At 45.1% G+C, this 17,025-nt stretch overlaps 1 protein-coding gene across 2 annotated transcripts in view; it reads left to right on the top strand.

Moving 5' to 3' along the window:
• Nucleotides 1-17,025, top strand: part of casz1 (castor zinc finger 1) — a 310,863-nt gene that overhangs the window by 225,348 nt on the left and 68,490 nt on the right. For both annotated transcript variants that reach the window (XM_068016933.1, XM_068016934.1), the window contains exons 6-8: nt 6,672-6,713; nt 8,784-8,819; nt 11,314-11,385. In XM_068016933.1, coding sequence (XP_067873034.1) covers nt 6,672-6,713; nt 8,784-8,819; nt 11,314-11,385 — 150 coding nt within the window. The remainder of the gene's footprint in view (nt 1-6,671; nt 6,714-8,783; nt 8,820-11,313; nt 11,386-17,025) is intronic.

The raw sequence follows: 17,025 nt of genomic DNA on the forward strand, positions 1-17,025 counted from the left end.
TGTAGTAGAGGAAATGCGGCAGCCAATTTGCACACAGCAAACTCGGCCAATTACCGCCCCAGTCTACTCCTGATTATCAGTAAAGTGATGGAAGGTGTCATCAACAGTGCCATCAAGCGGCACTTGCTCAACAATAACCTGCTCACTGACGCTCAGTTTGGTTTCCGCCAGGGCCACTCAGCTCCTGACCTCATTACAGCCTTGGTCCAAACATGGGCAGAAGAGCTGAACTCAAGAGGTGAGGTGAGGTGAGAGTGACTGCCCTTGACATCAAGGCAGCATTTCACTGTTTTTGGCATCAAGGAGCCCGAGCAAAACTGGAGTCAATGGGAATCGGGGAAAACTCTCTGCTGGTAGGAGTCATTCTAGCACAAAGGAAGATGGTTGTGGTTGTTGGAGGTCAGTCATCTCAGTCCCAGGATATCACTGCAGGAGTTCCTCAGGGTAGTGTCCAAGGACCAACCATCTTCAGCTGCTTCATCAATGACTTTCCCTGCATCATAAGGTCAGAAGTGGGGATGTTCACTGATAGCATAATTTTCAGCACCAGTTGCGACTCCTCAGATACAGAAGCAGTCCATGTAGAAATGTAGCAAAACTTGGACAATATCCAGGCTTGATTGACACATGGCAAGTAACATTCGCACCACACAATGCCAGGCAATGACCATCTCAAACAAGAGGGAATCTAACCATCTCCCCATTGATGTTCAATGGCATTACCATCACTGAATCCCCCACTATCAACATCCTGGGGGTTACCATTGACCAGAAACTGAACTGGAGTAGCCATATAGATACTGTGTCTACAAGAGCAGGTCAGATGCTGAGAATTCTGCGGCGAGTAACTCACCTCCTGACTCCCCAATGTGTGTCCACCATCTACAAGGCACAAGTCAAGAGTGTGATGGAATACTCTCCACTTGCCTGGATGGGTGCAGCTCCAACAACACTGAAGAAGCTCGACACCATCCAGAACAAAGCAGCCCACTTGATTGGCACACCATCCACCACCTTCAACATTTACTCCCTCCACCACCGACACCACAGTGGCAGCAGTGTGTACCATATACAAGATGCACTGCAGCAACTCACCAAGGCTCCTTCGACAGCACTTTCCAAACCCAAGATCTCTAACAACTAGAAGGACAAGGACAGCAAATGCATGGGAACACCACCACCTGCAAGTTCCCCTCCAAGTCACACACCATCATGACTTGGAACTATATCACCGTTCCTTCACTGTCGCTGGGTCAAAATCCTGGAACTCCCTTCCTAACAGCACTGTGGGTGTACCTACACCGCTAGGACTACAGCAGTTCAAGAAGGCAATACACCACCACCTTCTCAAAGGCAGTTAGGGATGGTAACAAATGTTGGCCTAGCCAGCGATGCCCACATCCCTGAACGAATAAAAACACTACCACAGACAGCAATGTGATAATGACCAGATAATCTGTTTTTGGTAATGTTGTTTGAGGGATAAATATTGGCCGACACTGGGTATAACTCCCCTGCTCTTCTCCAAATAGTGCCATGGAATCTTTTACATGCACCTGAGAGGGCAGACAGGGCCTCAGTTTAACGTCTCATCCAAAAGACGGCACCTACGACACTGCAGCACTCCCTCAGGACTGCACTGAAGTGTCAGCCTAGACTTTTGTGCTCATGTCCTAGAATTGGCCTTGAACCCAGAGACCAGAGTGCTACCAACTGAGCCTCCGCTGACACATACTTAGCAGAAAGGAATTTAATGTTGGGCGGGAAGCTCGGCCCACTAGCCAAAAGGTCAGGGGTGAGCCCACCTCTGCCGGGCCTGGGGAGCCACGCTGGGACTTTTCGCTCCCAAGGCCCTTTTGGCTTTGGGTGGGATTTCCACCTCCTTGAGGCAGGAAGTCCCGCCTAATAGAGCTGCCGGCCAATCAGCGGGCCGGCAGCTCTTTGTCCCAGCTGCGCCACTGGGAGCGGTGGTCACTGCTGGGACTACACCCAGCCGACAGCAGCAAGAGGAAGCTCAGCCCCGGAATGGAGTTAAGTTTTTGGGGCCTTGCTGAGGACAATCGGCTGAGCCCTGGCGAGGCAAGCTGGGTCAGTTGTGGTGAGGGAATGTTGTGTGATGGGGGCAGTTGTGGCTTCAGGGGAGACCCACCGTGGGGTGCAGGGTCCCCAATCAGGAGGGCCCCACTGCCCAGCCCGCAAGAAGGCCGCCAGGTTTTACCTGGCGATGTTCTAGTACCTTTACTGTCTGGCCACCATGGGTAAAATACCCGCTGTGGAGGGAGAAGGCCCTTAAATTAATTGGCCGCTTAACGGCCTTGTTTGGCCTGGGGCAGGTGGATCATTTCTCGCTGCCCCTGCCCTGCATAAAATTGCAGCGAGGGCAGGAAGGTGTCAGGAACAGCTCCCCTGCCCCCGCCGCCCACTCAATTTTATGGACCCCCGCCATCAGCCCACTCATTGGGAGAGGTGGGGGGCCGTAAAATTCCAGCCATAGTGTGGGCTGACATATAGCGGTAAATTTTGTGCCTTTGTGGGGTGGAGGGAGGGATTCTATTACATTAAAGGCACTTTATAAATGCATATTGTTGTTGTTGTCCAGTGACTGAGTAATTTGTATTGACTATGAAGGTCCCAGATCCGTTGCCCAGCCTGGTACTGAGTTTGAGAGTTTTGCTTTTTTCATTAACCCCTGCCCACCAAGCAGTAAAAACCAGGGGGTGGAGCAGGATGGTTAAAATAAAGTGGGTGAGACACCCACACCTTTCCTGCACAGTTGTAATTATTCCCCGTCTGATTTATCGGGCATATCTACCTCAGTCAGGTGGGAGCCTCTTCCATTCATGCCAATTGGGGGTCCTAACGCATCAATAGGACCCCAACAGCAGGTTGACCCGGAAGGTGCCGGCAGCGTGCGCCTTGACAACAAGACTCTGGTTGAAGCAGTGAGGAGGCCCTGCGCACCTGCTCCTCTTTGCCCCCTCAGAGAGGAGCGTAGATCTCCCCTACCCGGAGTCTGCCCCTTCTCCAACTGCACATCACCCAGTACCCATCGCCCCCAAACTCACCGCAAGACAATCGGGCAGTCTGTGGGTTGCTGGACTTCCCTCCGCTTGATGCTTATCTTCCGGCTTTTTCCGTCGGGAAGCAGACAGCTGGCACGTTATTGAGGCCCAGCCGTTAAAATCAGAATGGCTGGCCACTCCCCAGCCTGCTTTTCCTGCCCAAGAGAGTTAAATTCCCCTGGTCGAGTTATACCAACCAGGAAATCTTTTGTTAAAGCATTAACAACAACAGCAACACTTCTATTTATATAGTGCCTTTAAGGTGCTTCACAAGAGCATTGTAAAACTGAATATTACACTGAAACACAGGAGGCATTAGGTCAGGTGACCAAAAGCTGGGTCAAAGAGGTAGATTTTAAGGAACGTCTTAAAGGAGGAAAGAGATGTAGAGAGGCGGAGAGGTTTAGGGAGGGAATTCCAGAGTTTAGGGCCCAGGCAGTTGAAGATATGGCCACCAGTGGTGGAGTGTTTAAAATCAGGGGTGTTCAAGATGCCAGAATGTGCAGATATTTCGGAGGGTTGTGGGGCTGGAAGAGATTACAAAGATAGGGAGGGGCGAGGCCATGGTGGGATTTGAAAATGATGAGAATTTTAAAATCAAGACATTTCTTGACTGGGAGCCAGTGTAGGTCAGCTGGCACAGAGGTGACAGGGTAACAGGGTTTGGTGTGAGTTACGACGTGGGTAGCAGAGTTTTGGATGTCCTCAAGTTTACGGAAGGTAGAATGTGGGAGACCAGCCAGGAATGCATTGGAATAGTCAAGTCTAGAGGTAACAAAGGTGTGGATGAGGGTTTCAGCAGCAGATGAGCTGAGACGGGGGTGAAGATAGGCGATGTTACAGAGGTGGAAATAGGTGGTTTAAGTAATGGCACGAATATGAGGTCGGAAGCTCTGGATCAAATATGACACCAAGGTTGCAAACAGTCTGGTTTAATCTCAGACAGTTGCCAGGGCGAGGGATGGAGTCAGTAGCTATGGAACAGAGTTTGAAAACAGTGGCTTCAGTCTTCCCAATATTTAATTGGAGGTCATTTCTACTCATCCAGTACTGGATGTCGGACAAGCAGTCTGATAATTTAGCAACAATGGCGGATTCGGGAGAGGTGGCGGAGGAGGAGCTGGGTGTCATCAGTGTACGTATAAATTAATAAGGATGAATTTGGGGTCGTTGGCCATTCAAAGCACTTTACTATGTAAACTAGCATCAGCTGAAGCTGGGGATAACTGCCATTGGATACATTACCAAATTGCTGTATCTCAGAAAAGAGTGAGTGATAGTACAGTTTAGACTGCATTTCAAACATGGTAAAAAAAATGTCAAAGTGCCTGTGATGCTTGAGTTTACAACAACTTTTAGAAGAGTATATACACAACTGTTGCTGCCATTCCCTCTGTACAGTGTTGAATGGTAAAGATGAATAAACACTGCAATATAGGTGTAAGAAAGCTCTGATAGAAAACCTCATTGATTGGCCATCACCAGTCTGTGCAGCAGTGTTTTGTGTGGGATGTCAGGGGGAGAGCTTGTATGGAAGAGGTGGGTACAGACTGCCTGGGTCATTCCCCAATTACGTGGAGCTAATGCATCACGCACTCTATATGACACACTCTATATGATGCACTCTGTGTGATGCACTCAACATGACGCACGCTACATGGCGCATTCTACACAGCACATTCTACACGATGTATACTATATGACGCATTCTACACGATGCATTCTACACAGCGCATTCTACACAGCGCATTCTACATGATCCATTCTACACAGCGCATTCTACATGACGCATTCTACACGATGCATTCTACACGATGCATTCTACACGATGCATTCTACATGATCCATTCTACACAGCGCATTCTACATGACGCATTCTACACGATGCATTCTACACGATGCATTCTACATGATCCATTCTACACAGCACATTCTACATGATGCATTCTACATGATGCATTCTACACAGCGCATTCTACATGATCCATTCTACACAGCACATTCTAAATTATATATTCTACACAGTGCATTCTACACAGCACATTCTACATGATGCATTCTACATGATGCATTCTACACTGTGCATTCTACACAGCGCATTCTACATGATGCATTCTACATGATGCATTCTACACTGTGCATTCTACACAGCACATTCTACATGATGCATTCTACATGATGCATTCTACACAGTGCATTCTACACAGTGCATTCTACATGACGCATTCTACACAGCACATTCTACATGATGCATTCTACATGATGCATTCTACACTGTGCATTCTACACAGCACATTCTACATGATGCATTCTACACTGTGCATTCTACACAGCACATTCTACACAGCACATTCTACATGACGCATTCTACACAGCACATTCTACACAGCACATTCTACATGATGCATTCTACATGATGCATTCTACACTGTGCATTCTACACAGCACATTCTACACAGCACATTCTACATGACGCATTCTACACAGCACATTCTACACAGCACATTCTACATGACGCATTCTACACAGCACATTCTACACAGCACATTCTACATGATGCATTCTACATGATGCATTCTACACAGTGCATTCTACACAGTGCATTCTACATGACGCATTCTACACAGCACATTCTACATGATGCATTCTACATGATGCATTCTACACTGTGCATTCTACACAGCACATTCTACATGATGCATTCTACACTGTGCATTCTACACAGCACATTCTACACAGCACATTCTACATGACGCATTCTACACAGCACATTCTACACAGCACATTCTACATGACGCATTCTACACAGCACATTCTACACAGCACATTCTACATGATGCATTCTACATGATGCATTCTACACTGTGCATTCTACACAGCACATTCTACATGATGCATTCTACACTGTGCATTCTACACAGCACATTCTACACAGCACATTCTACATGACGCATTCTACACAGCACATTCTACACAGCACATTCTACATGACGCATTCTACACAGCACATTCTACATGATGCATTCTACATGATGCATTCTACACTGTGCATTCTACACAGCACATTCTACACAGCACATTCTACATGACGCATTCTACACAGCACATTCTACACAGCACATTCTACATGACGCATTCTACACAGCACATTCTACACAGCACATTCTACATGACGCATTCTACACAGCGCATTCTACATGATGCATTCTACATGACGCATTCTACACAGTGCATTCTACACAGCACATTCTACATGATGCACTGCCATAGACATTTAATTTCCCTATTTCTGATGGAAGAGGTAGTGCTTTGTTATGGTGGAGAATGCATCTTCTGTGTGCTGGGCATGAGGTCTGTGCTTGTCTACATATTTCCAGTGGTCATTGATCTCTTGGGGAAATGGAGCAAGTAGAAGATTAGGTCTAAGGAGATCTCACTGCTAGTTGGAAAAAGTTACTTTCATCTTCTCTTCCATCAGCATTTTAGTTCTTTTATTGTCCTACATCTTACTGAGGTCCCTGTGAGTGAAAAGGTGCCATCCATTTACTGACCTTGAGCTTATGTCTAAAACAAGAGTGTTATTAACTTCCTTTTAAATTTCTCAAACAGCCGCATTTCCAAAGCTGAACCTTTAGTGGATGACGCTGTTGGGTATGTATTTTGCAATCTTTACCTATTTCACCTATAAGCTCTACAGCTTTAACTATAATGGTTTAAGGAAGTGAGTCCTCATGAACTTCTCGAACAGTGGTCCATTACTATAATTGCGTTTGATGATTGTGGCAATACGTCTAAGAAACATTATTGTGATGAGTTTGACCCTTAAGGCATTGGCTGTCTTTTCCAGCCTGAAGAACCTGCAAGTGTATTTTTTTGTTTGCATTTTCAAAAATGTTCAAATGCTTTAACATGAAAGACCAGATTTCCCGGGCACATTTTTGAACACCTCGGCAGCCACGTTAGTCTTTGGAATATACACTTGTTATTCTAGGATTTGGTCACAGGTCATTTTTGACTATCTGTTCACATATTTAAATATATTGACTTATGATTTCTAAAGAAACACTACATTGTCAAGTTTGCTGTCCATTTAAATGTAAAATAATTATTAATGTTCACTGTACTATGGAGGAACAATAGAGGTTCTTTGCTTTATTGTCTTCCAATTTTGCTGTTGTAAGTTCATGTAGAGTGGGGCAGCTCAGCATAAACATGCCTTTGCTACTGGATTGAGCATAAATTTCCTCCAACTAAGTATTTAGAAGACCGAAGCCATTGCCTTTAGTCCTGGCCACAAACTTCGCTCTCTCACCACTGACATCATCCTTCTCCCTGGCAACTGTCAGAGGCTGAACCAGACTGTTCGCAACCTTGGTGTTGTATTTGACCCCGAGATGAGCTTCCAACCACATATCTCTACCATCACTAAGACCGCCCATTTCCTCCTCCGTAACATCACCCAACTGCGCACCTGCCTCAGATCATCAGCTGCAGAAACCCTCATCCATACCTTTGTTACCTCTAGACTTGACTATTTCCAATGCGCTCCCAGCCGGTCTCCCATCTTCCATCCTCCATAAACTCAGGCTCAATCAAAACTTTGTTAGGTATATCATAGCTTGCACCAAGTCCTGTTCACCTCTCACCCCTGTGTTCACTGACCTACATTGGCTCTCAGTTAAGCAATACCTCGATATTGAAATTCTCATCCTTGTTTTCAAATCCCTCCATGGCCTCGCCCCTCCCTTGATCTCTGTAACCTCCTCCAGGCTTACAGCCTCTCTAATTGAGGCCACTTGTGCATCCCTGATTTTAATCACCGCCATTGGTGACTGTTTCATCAGTTGCCTGGGCCCTAAACTCTAAAATATCTTCCCCAAACCTCTCCGCCTCTCTACCTCTCTCTCCTCCTTTGTGATGCTCCTTAAAACCTAACTCTTTGACCAAGGTTTTTGTCATCTGCCCTGATAACCTCTTATGTGACTCGGTGTCAAATTTTGTCTGCTAAACACTCCTGTGAAGTGCCTTGGGCTGCTTTTCTATGTTAAAGGCACTATATAAATACATGTTGTTGAGCTACAAAGTGGGAATAATCCAGACTTTAACATTCTGCACTTGTCTAGACAGCAAGTTCACAATCTTGGCCATTTCATCAGGGCTGGGGCAGCGCACTGCAATGACCCGATTTGTAAAGACTTTGACTACCCTGGCACTTGTCCAAATCACAAAGGCTGGGTTCATTGTCTGAGCTGGTGGCTCTGAACTGAGGCAGCAGAGGAAATGCTCCAATCCGACCTGGAAGAGGGCAGGGAAATCAGATCGTATTCGTATTCCTGATTATCAACCAGTGACTCCTGTTGGAAAGCGCATGTGTGTGTGAGGCAAGAACATAGTTTGACCTTTGCCCTTCCGTGGCATTCTGGTCCTCACTGACAGGGCTAGGAATGGCCACTTGGACCCAAGTCCCAGAGAATTAGTGACAGCCTGTGGAAAAAGGAATCAGTTGCCTTGGGTAAGAAAAAAAAGCAAGGGAGAAATTGGAATGTTGAGGCCACATTCCTGAACTTCCTCTTGAGGCGCTCGAAGCACGGGACCGATCAGTCCTGGCCCAGGAATAGTAGCTGCCCAAGGAAAGCCTGAGGAAAAGGACGAGAGAAAGAAAACAATATCTGCAAAGTGCATTTGTGGGAGGCTCATCTCTGTGCATTTCTTTCTCTGCAGAAGGCTGCCCAGTTCGAACGTGTCTGCAGTTAATCGGTAAGGATGAGAGTGTCTTGCCTGTAGGGAGTGTGTGGAGGTGATGGGGGGATGTTTATGAGAGAGTTAAAAACAAAGGCATTCAATACAGACTTCCACCCTCCTTGTGGGAGTGGGGATGGGGCTGGGTGGAGAAGCTAAGTTGGAGAAACCTCTTGCAGGTCAAATTGGCTTCAGGGTGACAGATTTGTTCTGAGGGTTGGAACTGTGCTAATCTGAGCAGGCTTAGACATTCCATTCCTGAGCTAGACAGGTTCACATTAAAGAAAAGAAAGAGCTTGTCTTTATGTAGCACCTGTCACATCCTCAGGATGTCTGAAGTGCTTCACAGGCAAGCAAGTACTTTTGAAGTGCAGTCACCATTGTTTTGTAGAAAAATTCAGCAGCTCAGTTTGCACCCTGCAAGATCGCACAAACACCACGTGAAATGAATAGTCAGTTAGATAACAGGGTGGAAATTAGTCAGGGCACATTCCAGGACATAGCCTCAGAGCTGTCAATATAGCAGCACTGGAGGCTGATGGGGATTAATCCATTGGGGCACTATCTCACCTCACGAGGCATCTTGTCCAACAGGAGATGTCAGTTATGGGCTGCCTGCCTTGCTGGCAGTGGCCCTCAGCTCAGTCCAAGGAGTGGGATGAAGGGAAGGTGGAGCAGGCGAACTGGGGGAGGTGAAAGGGCAGGGCTGGGAGGTGGAGAATTGTGACTCCTGTGGAGTAAGGAACTCCTGCTCCTCTGGGTTCCACAGGAAGCTCTTTCTTAAAATATATATCATTAAAATACTTACCTTTAGCTGGCAGCCATGAAAATCATATGAATCCTGAGAAGGGTGGGCCCAACGATGACAAATAAAGACATTTAACCCCCCATTCTTTAGACCTACTGTCTGTTTTAGGGATTCCGAGCAAACTGCACCCCATAACTTTGGCAGTGGGACCAATGCCTGTGCAAATTGTACCAGAGAAATGGACACAACACACAAATTTCCACCTCAGTCTATTTTGATAGTGTTGGTTGAGGGTCGAATGTTGGCTGGGACCCCCTGCTGCTCTCTGAAATGGTGCCTTGTGGGTTTTCTCTATGCATTGTTGAACATGCAGAGAGGGCCTCGGCTTAATGTCACATGCAAAGAACTGTAGCTTTGATAATCCAGCACTCCCTCAGTGTTGCCTTGAACTATAATCCTAGTTGAATCAGGGAGTGAGGCTTAATCTCATAACCCTCTAATTTAGGAGCAAGGGTGCTGTCACTGAGCCAAGCTGACTAAATTATATCTCTGTTCCTACGCATTATCACTGGGCTTGGCTGTTATCAACCTGTGCTTAGGGAAATGGGTTGTGTTCCCATTGGGTGTTTCTATCAGGCAAAATGGACATCCATACCCTGAGGGGCTTCAGCTGTGTTTTGGTTTGGAGACTCTTAAACACGGTGATGGGTTTATTGAGGATTTAGCTGACCCAGAACAAATCAGTGGACATTTCACTACAGTTAGTCGCTGAAACCACTGAACTGCTGAAAGACGTTTCCCTCAAACCCAGGGATATAGTCACATGCTATGTGACTATGTGGTGGCGTACTGGTATTGTCACTGGACTAGTAACCCAGAGACCCAGGTATTGCTTTGGGAACCTGGGTTCGAATCCCACCACAGCAGAAGGTGGAATTTGAATTCAATTAATAAATCTGGAATTTATAGCCAGTCTAATGATGGCCATGAAACCATTGTAGATTGTTGTAAAAACCCATCTGGTTCACTAATGTCCTTTAGGGAAGGAAATCTGCTGTCCTTACCTGGTCTGGCCTACATGTGACTCCAGATCCACAGCAATGTGGTTGACTCTGACATGCCCTCGAAATGGCCTAGCAAGCCACTCAGTTCAAGGGCAATTAGGTATGGGCAATAAATGCTGGCCTGGCCTGCGACGCCCACATCCCATGAATGAATAAAAAAAAAATTGCTGGGCATATCCCAATATGGAACGCAACTGAAAACAGGGAGAGTAATGATTGGTTCATTCACCCTTCCCCCAAAGCTGAGTTTCCACAGTTCGTACCTATGTATAGATGTGAGGAACAATTCAAGAGGTTTATGAGCTCCCATTGGACGGCAGAGTTCCTTGTATAGATGAACCCAAATGTACGGAGACCCTTGAAAGCAACCTGAAGCCACATAGTTGTGTAGCTTTCAACTCTGTCTCAGTCGTCCAATCTGTAAATGTTCTAATTTAGATGCAGAAAGACATCAAAGGGTTAAAATCTGACATAAATTGTTTTCATAACGTCCCTGTTTTAAATCTATAATTAATGTGAAGTTTCAATACTTAGACACTTAAACATCCAGAAACTGTCACATCTGAGTCTGAGACAGAAAGACAGAGCATGAAATAAGCAATGACTCTTAGATACATCCTGTCAGTTTATATTTTTTTTCAGCTGTGAAACCTATCGAAACTTAACCCTCCATTTTCCCTTCACTGTTAAAAAAAATTAGGAATGGATTGTCATCAGAGAAGCCAGGTGCTGTTACTGATGATGCGAATATTTACCAAAAGTACATTGCCAGGTATGCAAATTTTATATTATTTAAAAAAGGTTTTCTTTTTAAGGAAACACAACCTGCTTTTATTGTTCTGTGTTGGCTGCATTTCAAAGTCATTTAGTAATTTGCAAAACATACCACTTGGCATATTTTGTGTGGAGGTTTTCATAGAATGGAAGACACGTTGATGCAGAATGTTTGAACACTGTCCCTTTAACTGCTGCGTTCAGACAGGTATCAGAATGGAGGGTCTCCACTTGACGCCATCTTAAAAGTACGACTTGGCGAGATACAGCTGTCAGTGAAGGCTAGTCCACAGCACAAAACTGTCCTCAAACCTTCCAATCTTGAGTGAGTGAGGCTGTAAGGATTGTGAATCAGACATGCAGTTACCACACCTGTACATCACGTGTTGCACGTGGGGAGCTCTGAGTTCCATCTGACTCAACCGAGAAGAAAATAAACAATTCCAACAATCGTTCACACACCGAGCGGTTTGAATAAGAAGGAAGGTGGCTTTTGTTGTCGATGGTGTTTGTATGTCAACACCAAACCCAAACTGACCATCTTCACGATACACTCATCCCAACAAGGACCTCAGCTTGTGTCATTTCCGGGTGGAAGCTGCAGAGATCTAAATTTTACCAAAATCACAATTGTTGAGAGAAGTTTTCCCAAGCTTCAACTGTACACACACAGAAGGCAATTTTAACTTTTTGACTAAAGTGTGAAATGGGCAATATCAGCACAGCCACCGGTTAAACATCTCTCCTGATTTTTGTTTGTCTATCATCCAAAGTCAAAATTACCCCCATAGAGCATAACACGGCAATTGCCCCATTTCCCCTGGAGCAAAGACCAGAAAAAAGGGGCAGAGTCCCCAGTCTCCTCGGGCTCCACCTGTTTACATTGCCCTGGGATTACTCGGGCCTTCACTGAGGGGGAAAAGCAAGACCGTGGGCCTGGTGTAGGTACAGCTCCATCACTCATATCCAAATAGGAGGGACGGGCAGCCCCAGCCATATTTTCCTAAGACTCCACTCACTGGGTGTCCTGGCTCAGGGGCAGCCCAGTACTATGTCCTTATTGATGCCCCTCTTCTTACCCCCTGCCACCCCCACTGACCAGAGGACCTGGGACGGACCAAAGACAGACAAAGAAGTTGACATTTTAATTTTCTCCAGTCCAGAATATTTAGAGGCGTGTGGTACATACTGGCAGCTGCTCATCTGCAAAGAGAAGGCCACATTGTTGGAATTCCAGTACATAAGCCCAATTTCCTCCTCTTTCCTGCCTGCACCAGGCCCCAGGGGAGGGCAGGCCTTGAAAATTAGCCCCCAATACATTTTACAGAGATTAATCATTTCACATACTGCCTAAGGTGAACACATTCATACAGCAAAGTCAACTTGGCTCCAGATGAAACTTTCAATATGTCCAAGAGTCAAACAGACATTTGTTGGATTCACTCCAAGTCAGTAAAATAGAATCCACAGGGCCAACCTGTTCTTCCATTCCAGGCTGAATGCAGGAGGCCTACGAGGCTTGAATTCATTCCCTTTCTGTCCAATACTCCTCTGTGCTGATGTGAGAGACTCAGTTGTGATCAAGGCTGAAAAATAACTGCATTGGCCATCTTGGAACTTGCAAGAGAATCTAGTTTTTGCTTGAATCTGCCTGTCCATCCAGGACAGTCCCGTGCTGACATATGGTGGAGTGAGAAGAGGGGTGGGTGCTAATTCCAGTCCCGTGCTGACCTTACCGTTTAGATTATAGTACCAGCCACTGGAAAAGTCCTGCTGTTACTAATGAGGGATACTGTTGAGTCTGGACCAGCATTAGCATGGTGATTGGAGCCATAGCTTATGATGGCAAGGTGACAATTCTGCATTGGTGTTGCAGTTCGGAATACGGTCTGTCAGCACTGGACTTATACAGTCACTGCTGTTAGGGTTCGTTGCCATTGTTGAGATCCGGATGTCAACATTGGTCCTGCCACTGGGAACTGGGGCACTTGAACAGAACCTGAATCCAGAGGAATGCAAAACCATGCAAGCTGTAGCTGGATGGAGCAGAGCTATGCAACTGCAAATAACATAGGGAGAGAGCAAAGCTATTTACAACAGAAAGCAGATCCCTACCTTTACTGCATGTAACTGGCACTAAGACCAGAAAACATAGCTACAAAATGCAGATGGTAAAATATCTACCACAACTTAGCCAACTCATATATAAGAATATAAGAGCCTAGACAGAGTGGCAAGGAAGGATCTATTTCCCTTAGCAGGGAGGTCAATAACCAGGGGCCAAAGATTTAAAGGAATTGGCAGACGGGGTAGAGGAAAGTTGAGGAGATGTGGTTTCACCCAGAATGTAGTGGGGATCTGGAACTCACTGCCCGAAACACTCATCACATTTAAAAAGTACTTGGATATGCAACTGAAGTGCTGTAACCTAAAGGGCTGCAGACCAAGCGCTGGGAAGTGAGAATAGTCCGGCTAGCTCTTTTTTGGCTGGCACAGACATGATGGGCCGAATGGCCTCCTTCTGTGCACTAAATTTTCTATGTTTCTACAAGATTTAGGAGCAGGAGTAGGACATTCAGCCCCTCAAGCCTGTTCCAACATTCAACACGCCCAATCCCCTCGGAGCCCAAACAAGAGTCGAGACTCATTTCATTTGTAATAATTTTTGCTACAGAGGAAAAACAGGAAAGTATTGTTTTTCTGGATGACAGCTGTGATTGTGCAAAACACTGAAACATCACATTTCCATATCAGATCAGCCTGTTGGATTTATTTCAGGGTTAGGACCTTTCGAGAAAGAAATGCATTCTTGATGCAAGTTTAACTAAATATTTGCAGCAAATAGAAACAGTAGCCTGCAAAATATCCAGGATCTGATTCCATTTAGGACGGAGATTTAATTAAGGAATTTCTAATGAGGCTTCCCCTGCATCTGCCAAGTCCTCTGTTTTAATATTTGCTCTGCATAATGCATAAAATTTGTCTAAACATCTCCAAGCTGATGGTCAGACCAGTACAAGATAAGCTGCGATTTTGTTTCAATTTCCTTATTTAAAGCACTCAGACAGGGCAAATGCTGTTTGTGGATCTGATGCTGCAGGGCAGTTAGACACGAGCCCTTAAAAAATGCCCCTAATTGGATGAAGTGTGTGGATTTCAAGAAGAGGTAAAGACCACCTTATGTTTCAGTGTTTTGACATTCGCACCGATCCCCTTATCTCCGTGTTTATTCACATGATTTTATGCCACTCCGCACTGGAGGTTTTATTTAAATAGATATCAAAATGCCAGTATTGTAGTCATCTGAGATCTGTAGCAATCACTGTGTCATTACATCATTAATATTTAATTGTCAGCGAATATAATCAGCCAATTAGACTGATGCGGTAAAAATGAAACTGTCCAGAGACCAATGCCATCATAAAATGAGAACTGCATTTCATGTGTTTTTTTTTTCTTTAAAACCGTTTAATGTGCCCAAAACGCAGAAGCTTTGGTATTCAATTAGCTAAATGAACTCTGCCTTGTGATCACTAAAAAGCAACCACGGGATAATCTCTGTTTTAAAAAAAATCTCTTAGTTAGCTTTTTCCTGTGGATTTTACTGCTTTGGCAGATGGTGCTTTTTGGCAGCGACAATCCAAATGTTTATTTGTATGTTTTTCATTATAATTGAGGGGGTTTCGACAATCATCATTGTCAATATGTAATGAGTCTGAGAGTGCACTGAGAGTGCATCTCCACTCTTGGCTATCGCATAACATTCTGGCATGAGGCTACAGGGAAAGCTTCAATTTGAAGGCAAAAATATCGAGTGTGGGGGATAAACAAGCATATGCTTTGCTAAAGTCAGTTTAAAATATTCATTACATCAAGGTTAGAGGGCCCGGCATTTGTAATGAATACCACAGTAGCTATGAGTAAGTTTTGTAGTAACTTTAAACGTTCCAGTTTAAATTTAAATTTGCAGCTACTTGTTGTCAAGTATAGGGTCCAGTGGAAGAATCTGTTGATGTTTAGGAAAAGGGAAAGGGTTGGAAGATTGAAAACAATGTGAGTTTAAGGATGTGATGTCAGGGATGGCTAAATATCACAGTGAGTGGAGCACTGAAGACTGTAAGATGAGAGTCGCCAAGACTCGAGTGAGTGCCTCTAATGGGTTGAGTTCTAGACTTGAAGCACTGAGGGGAGCTGGACAGAAGAAATCAGCTTCAGTCGTCCTTTCTGCTGTCCGGTTATTACCTGAAAGTGTTTTGACAAGGATAGACCAATGCAGCAACTCACCTCACTTACATTAAGACTCTGAGCAGTAGGGCTTGAGGAGGTTTTGCTGGTGTGTTTGATCTGCTACAGGCTGTACCTACCCTGCAGATTGCAATCAATACAGGGCTATCACTATCACCCAACAAGGCAGACAGGTCTGAAGGAGAGTGCCCCTCCACAACCGCCCCCCCCCTCCCCCCGCCCACAGTGTTGTGGGGTCTCTGTCTGAAATGTAACTTTTCAAATCTCCCAGGTGGGACTTGAATCCAGAATCCTCTTTCAGAATAAGGAGACAGTAACAGAGTAGCTTGATGCTGTGCGGGTCCATAGACAGACTGTCCCTCCCTGCCAGCGGGGGAGGCAAAATATCTTCATACAAACAGCCCACACAAGAAAATTACAGTTTCCTGCTTGCAGTCTACTTTTTAATCTTCCTCCCTAACTTCAGAAATTAATTCGACTCATTTTAAATTGCTTTGCATTCCATTGTGCAGATAGATCCCTAAAGGTGGGAATGGGTAGGCTGGGTTACCACAGTAGACGGTGCCCTACTATAATTAGAGTTATTTTGTCGCTGACACACAGGCGCTCTAGTTGCCCGTCACCAAGGGATGATGATCAGCAACATATACTAACCAATTCCTGAAGTGTCTCTTTCATTGGTCCTTGAGAAGTGGGCACTGCTGGCAAGGCTGCATTTGCTAAGTGGGTTAGCATCAAGTAAGTCAGATGTGGAGGCGGCAGTTATCTTTCCCTGAAATGCATCAGTGAACCAGTCAGTTTTTACCACAATCCAGCTTTTATAGTTCAGCCGACAGATTGTTAAATGGTTCCAAGATGGGATCTGAACCCAGGACCTCAGAGTTGCTAGTCCAGTACCATAACTATCACAGTGGTGTTCATTACAAATGGTGTCTCCCATATGAAAGGACTTGGGAAAGTTCTTTGTTTTTTTAAAAAGACAGCGACCTGCATTTTGTACCTGAGTGAGGGCACTGAGACTGTGTCATCACCAGGGTTATGCTACTCCTTACAAACAGGGAGATGTGTAGAAAGCAAAGTGTATTTGAATGTTGTCCAAAAGTTAAATAAACACCCTTACAGTGAGTGAGGCTTGACAGAGAGACATCAACAGATTTACTGATGGCTCACTTCAGTCTGGGTGCACAGGGAGCACTACCAAGAGGAGCTGGCAATGGATTTATGAAAACTGTCAGCTGAATTGTTAAAAATATATATATTCCCCTTCTTTAACAAATAGTTTCCCAGATACACCCATAAACATTAATTTCCTGTTTTTACTTATCCCTTCAAACTACAAGTTCCAGATATGACAGTTTTATGGATGATGCAATAATTTTTCGTTGTTTAAGAT

Source organism: Heterodontus francisci, chromosome 37 (assembly GCF_036365525.1).
Source record: "Heterodontus francisci isolate sHetFra1 chromosome 37, sHetFra1.hap1, whole genome shotgun sequence".
Taxonomy (NCBI): Eukaryota; Metazoa; Chordata; class Chondrichthyes; order Heterodontiformes; family Heterodontidae; genus Heterodontus; species Heterodontus francisci.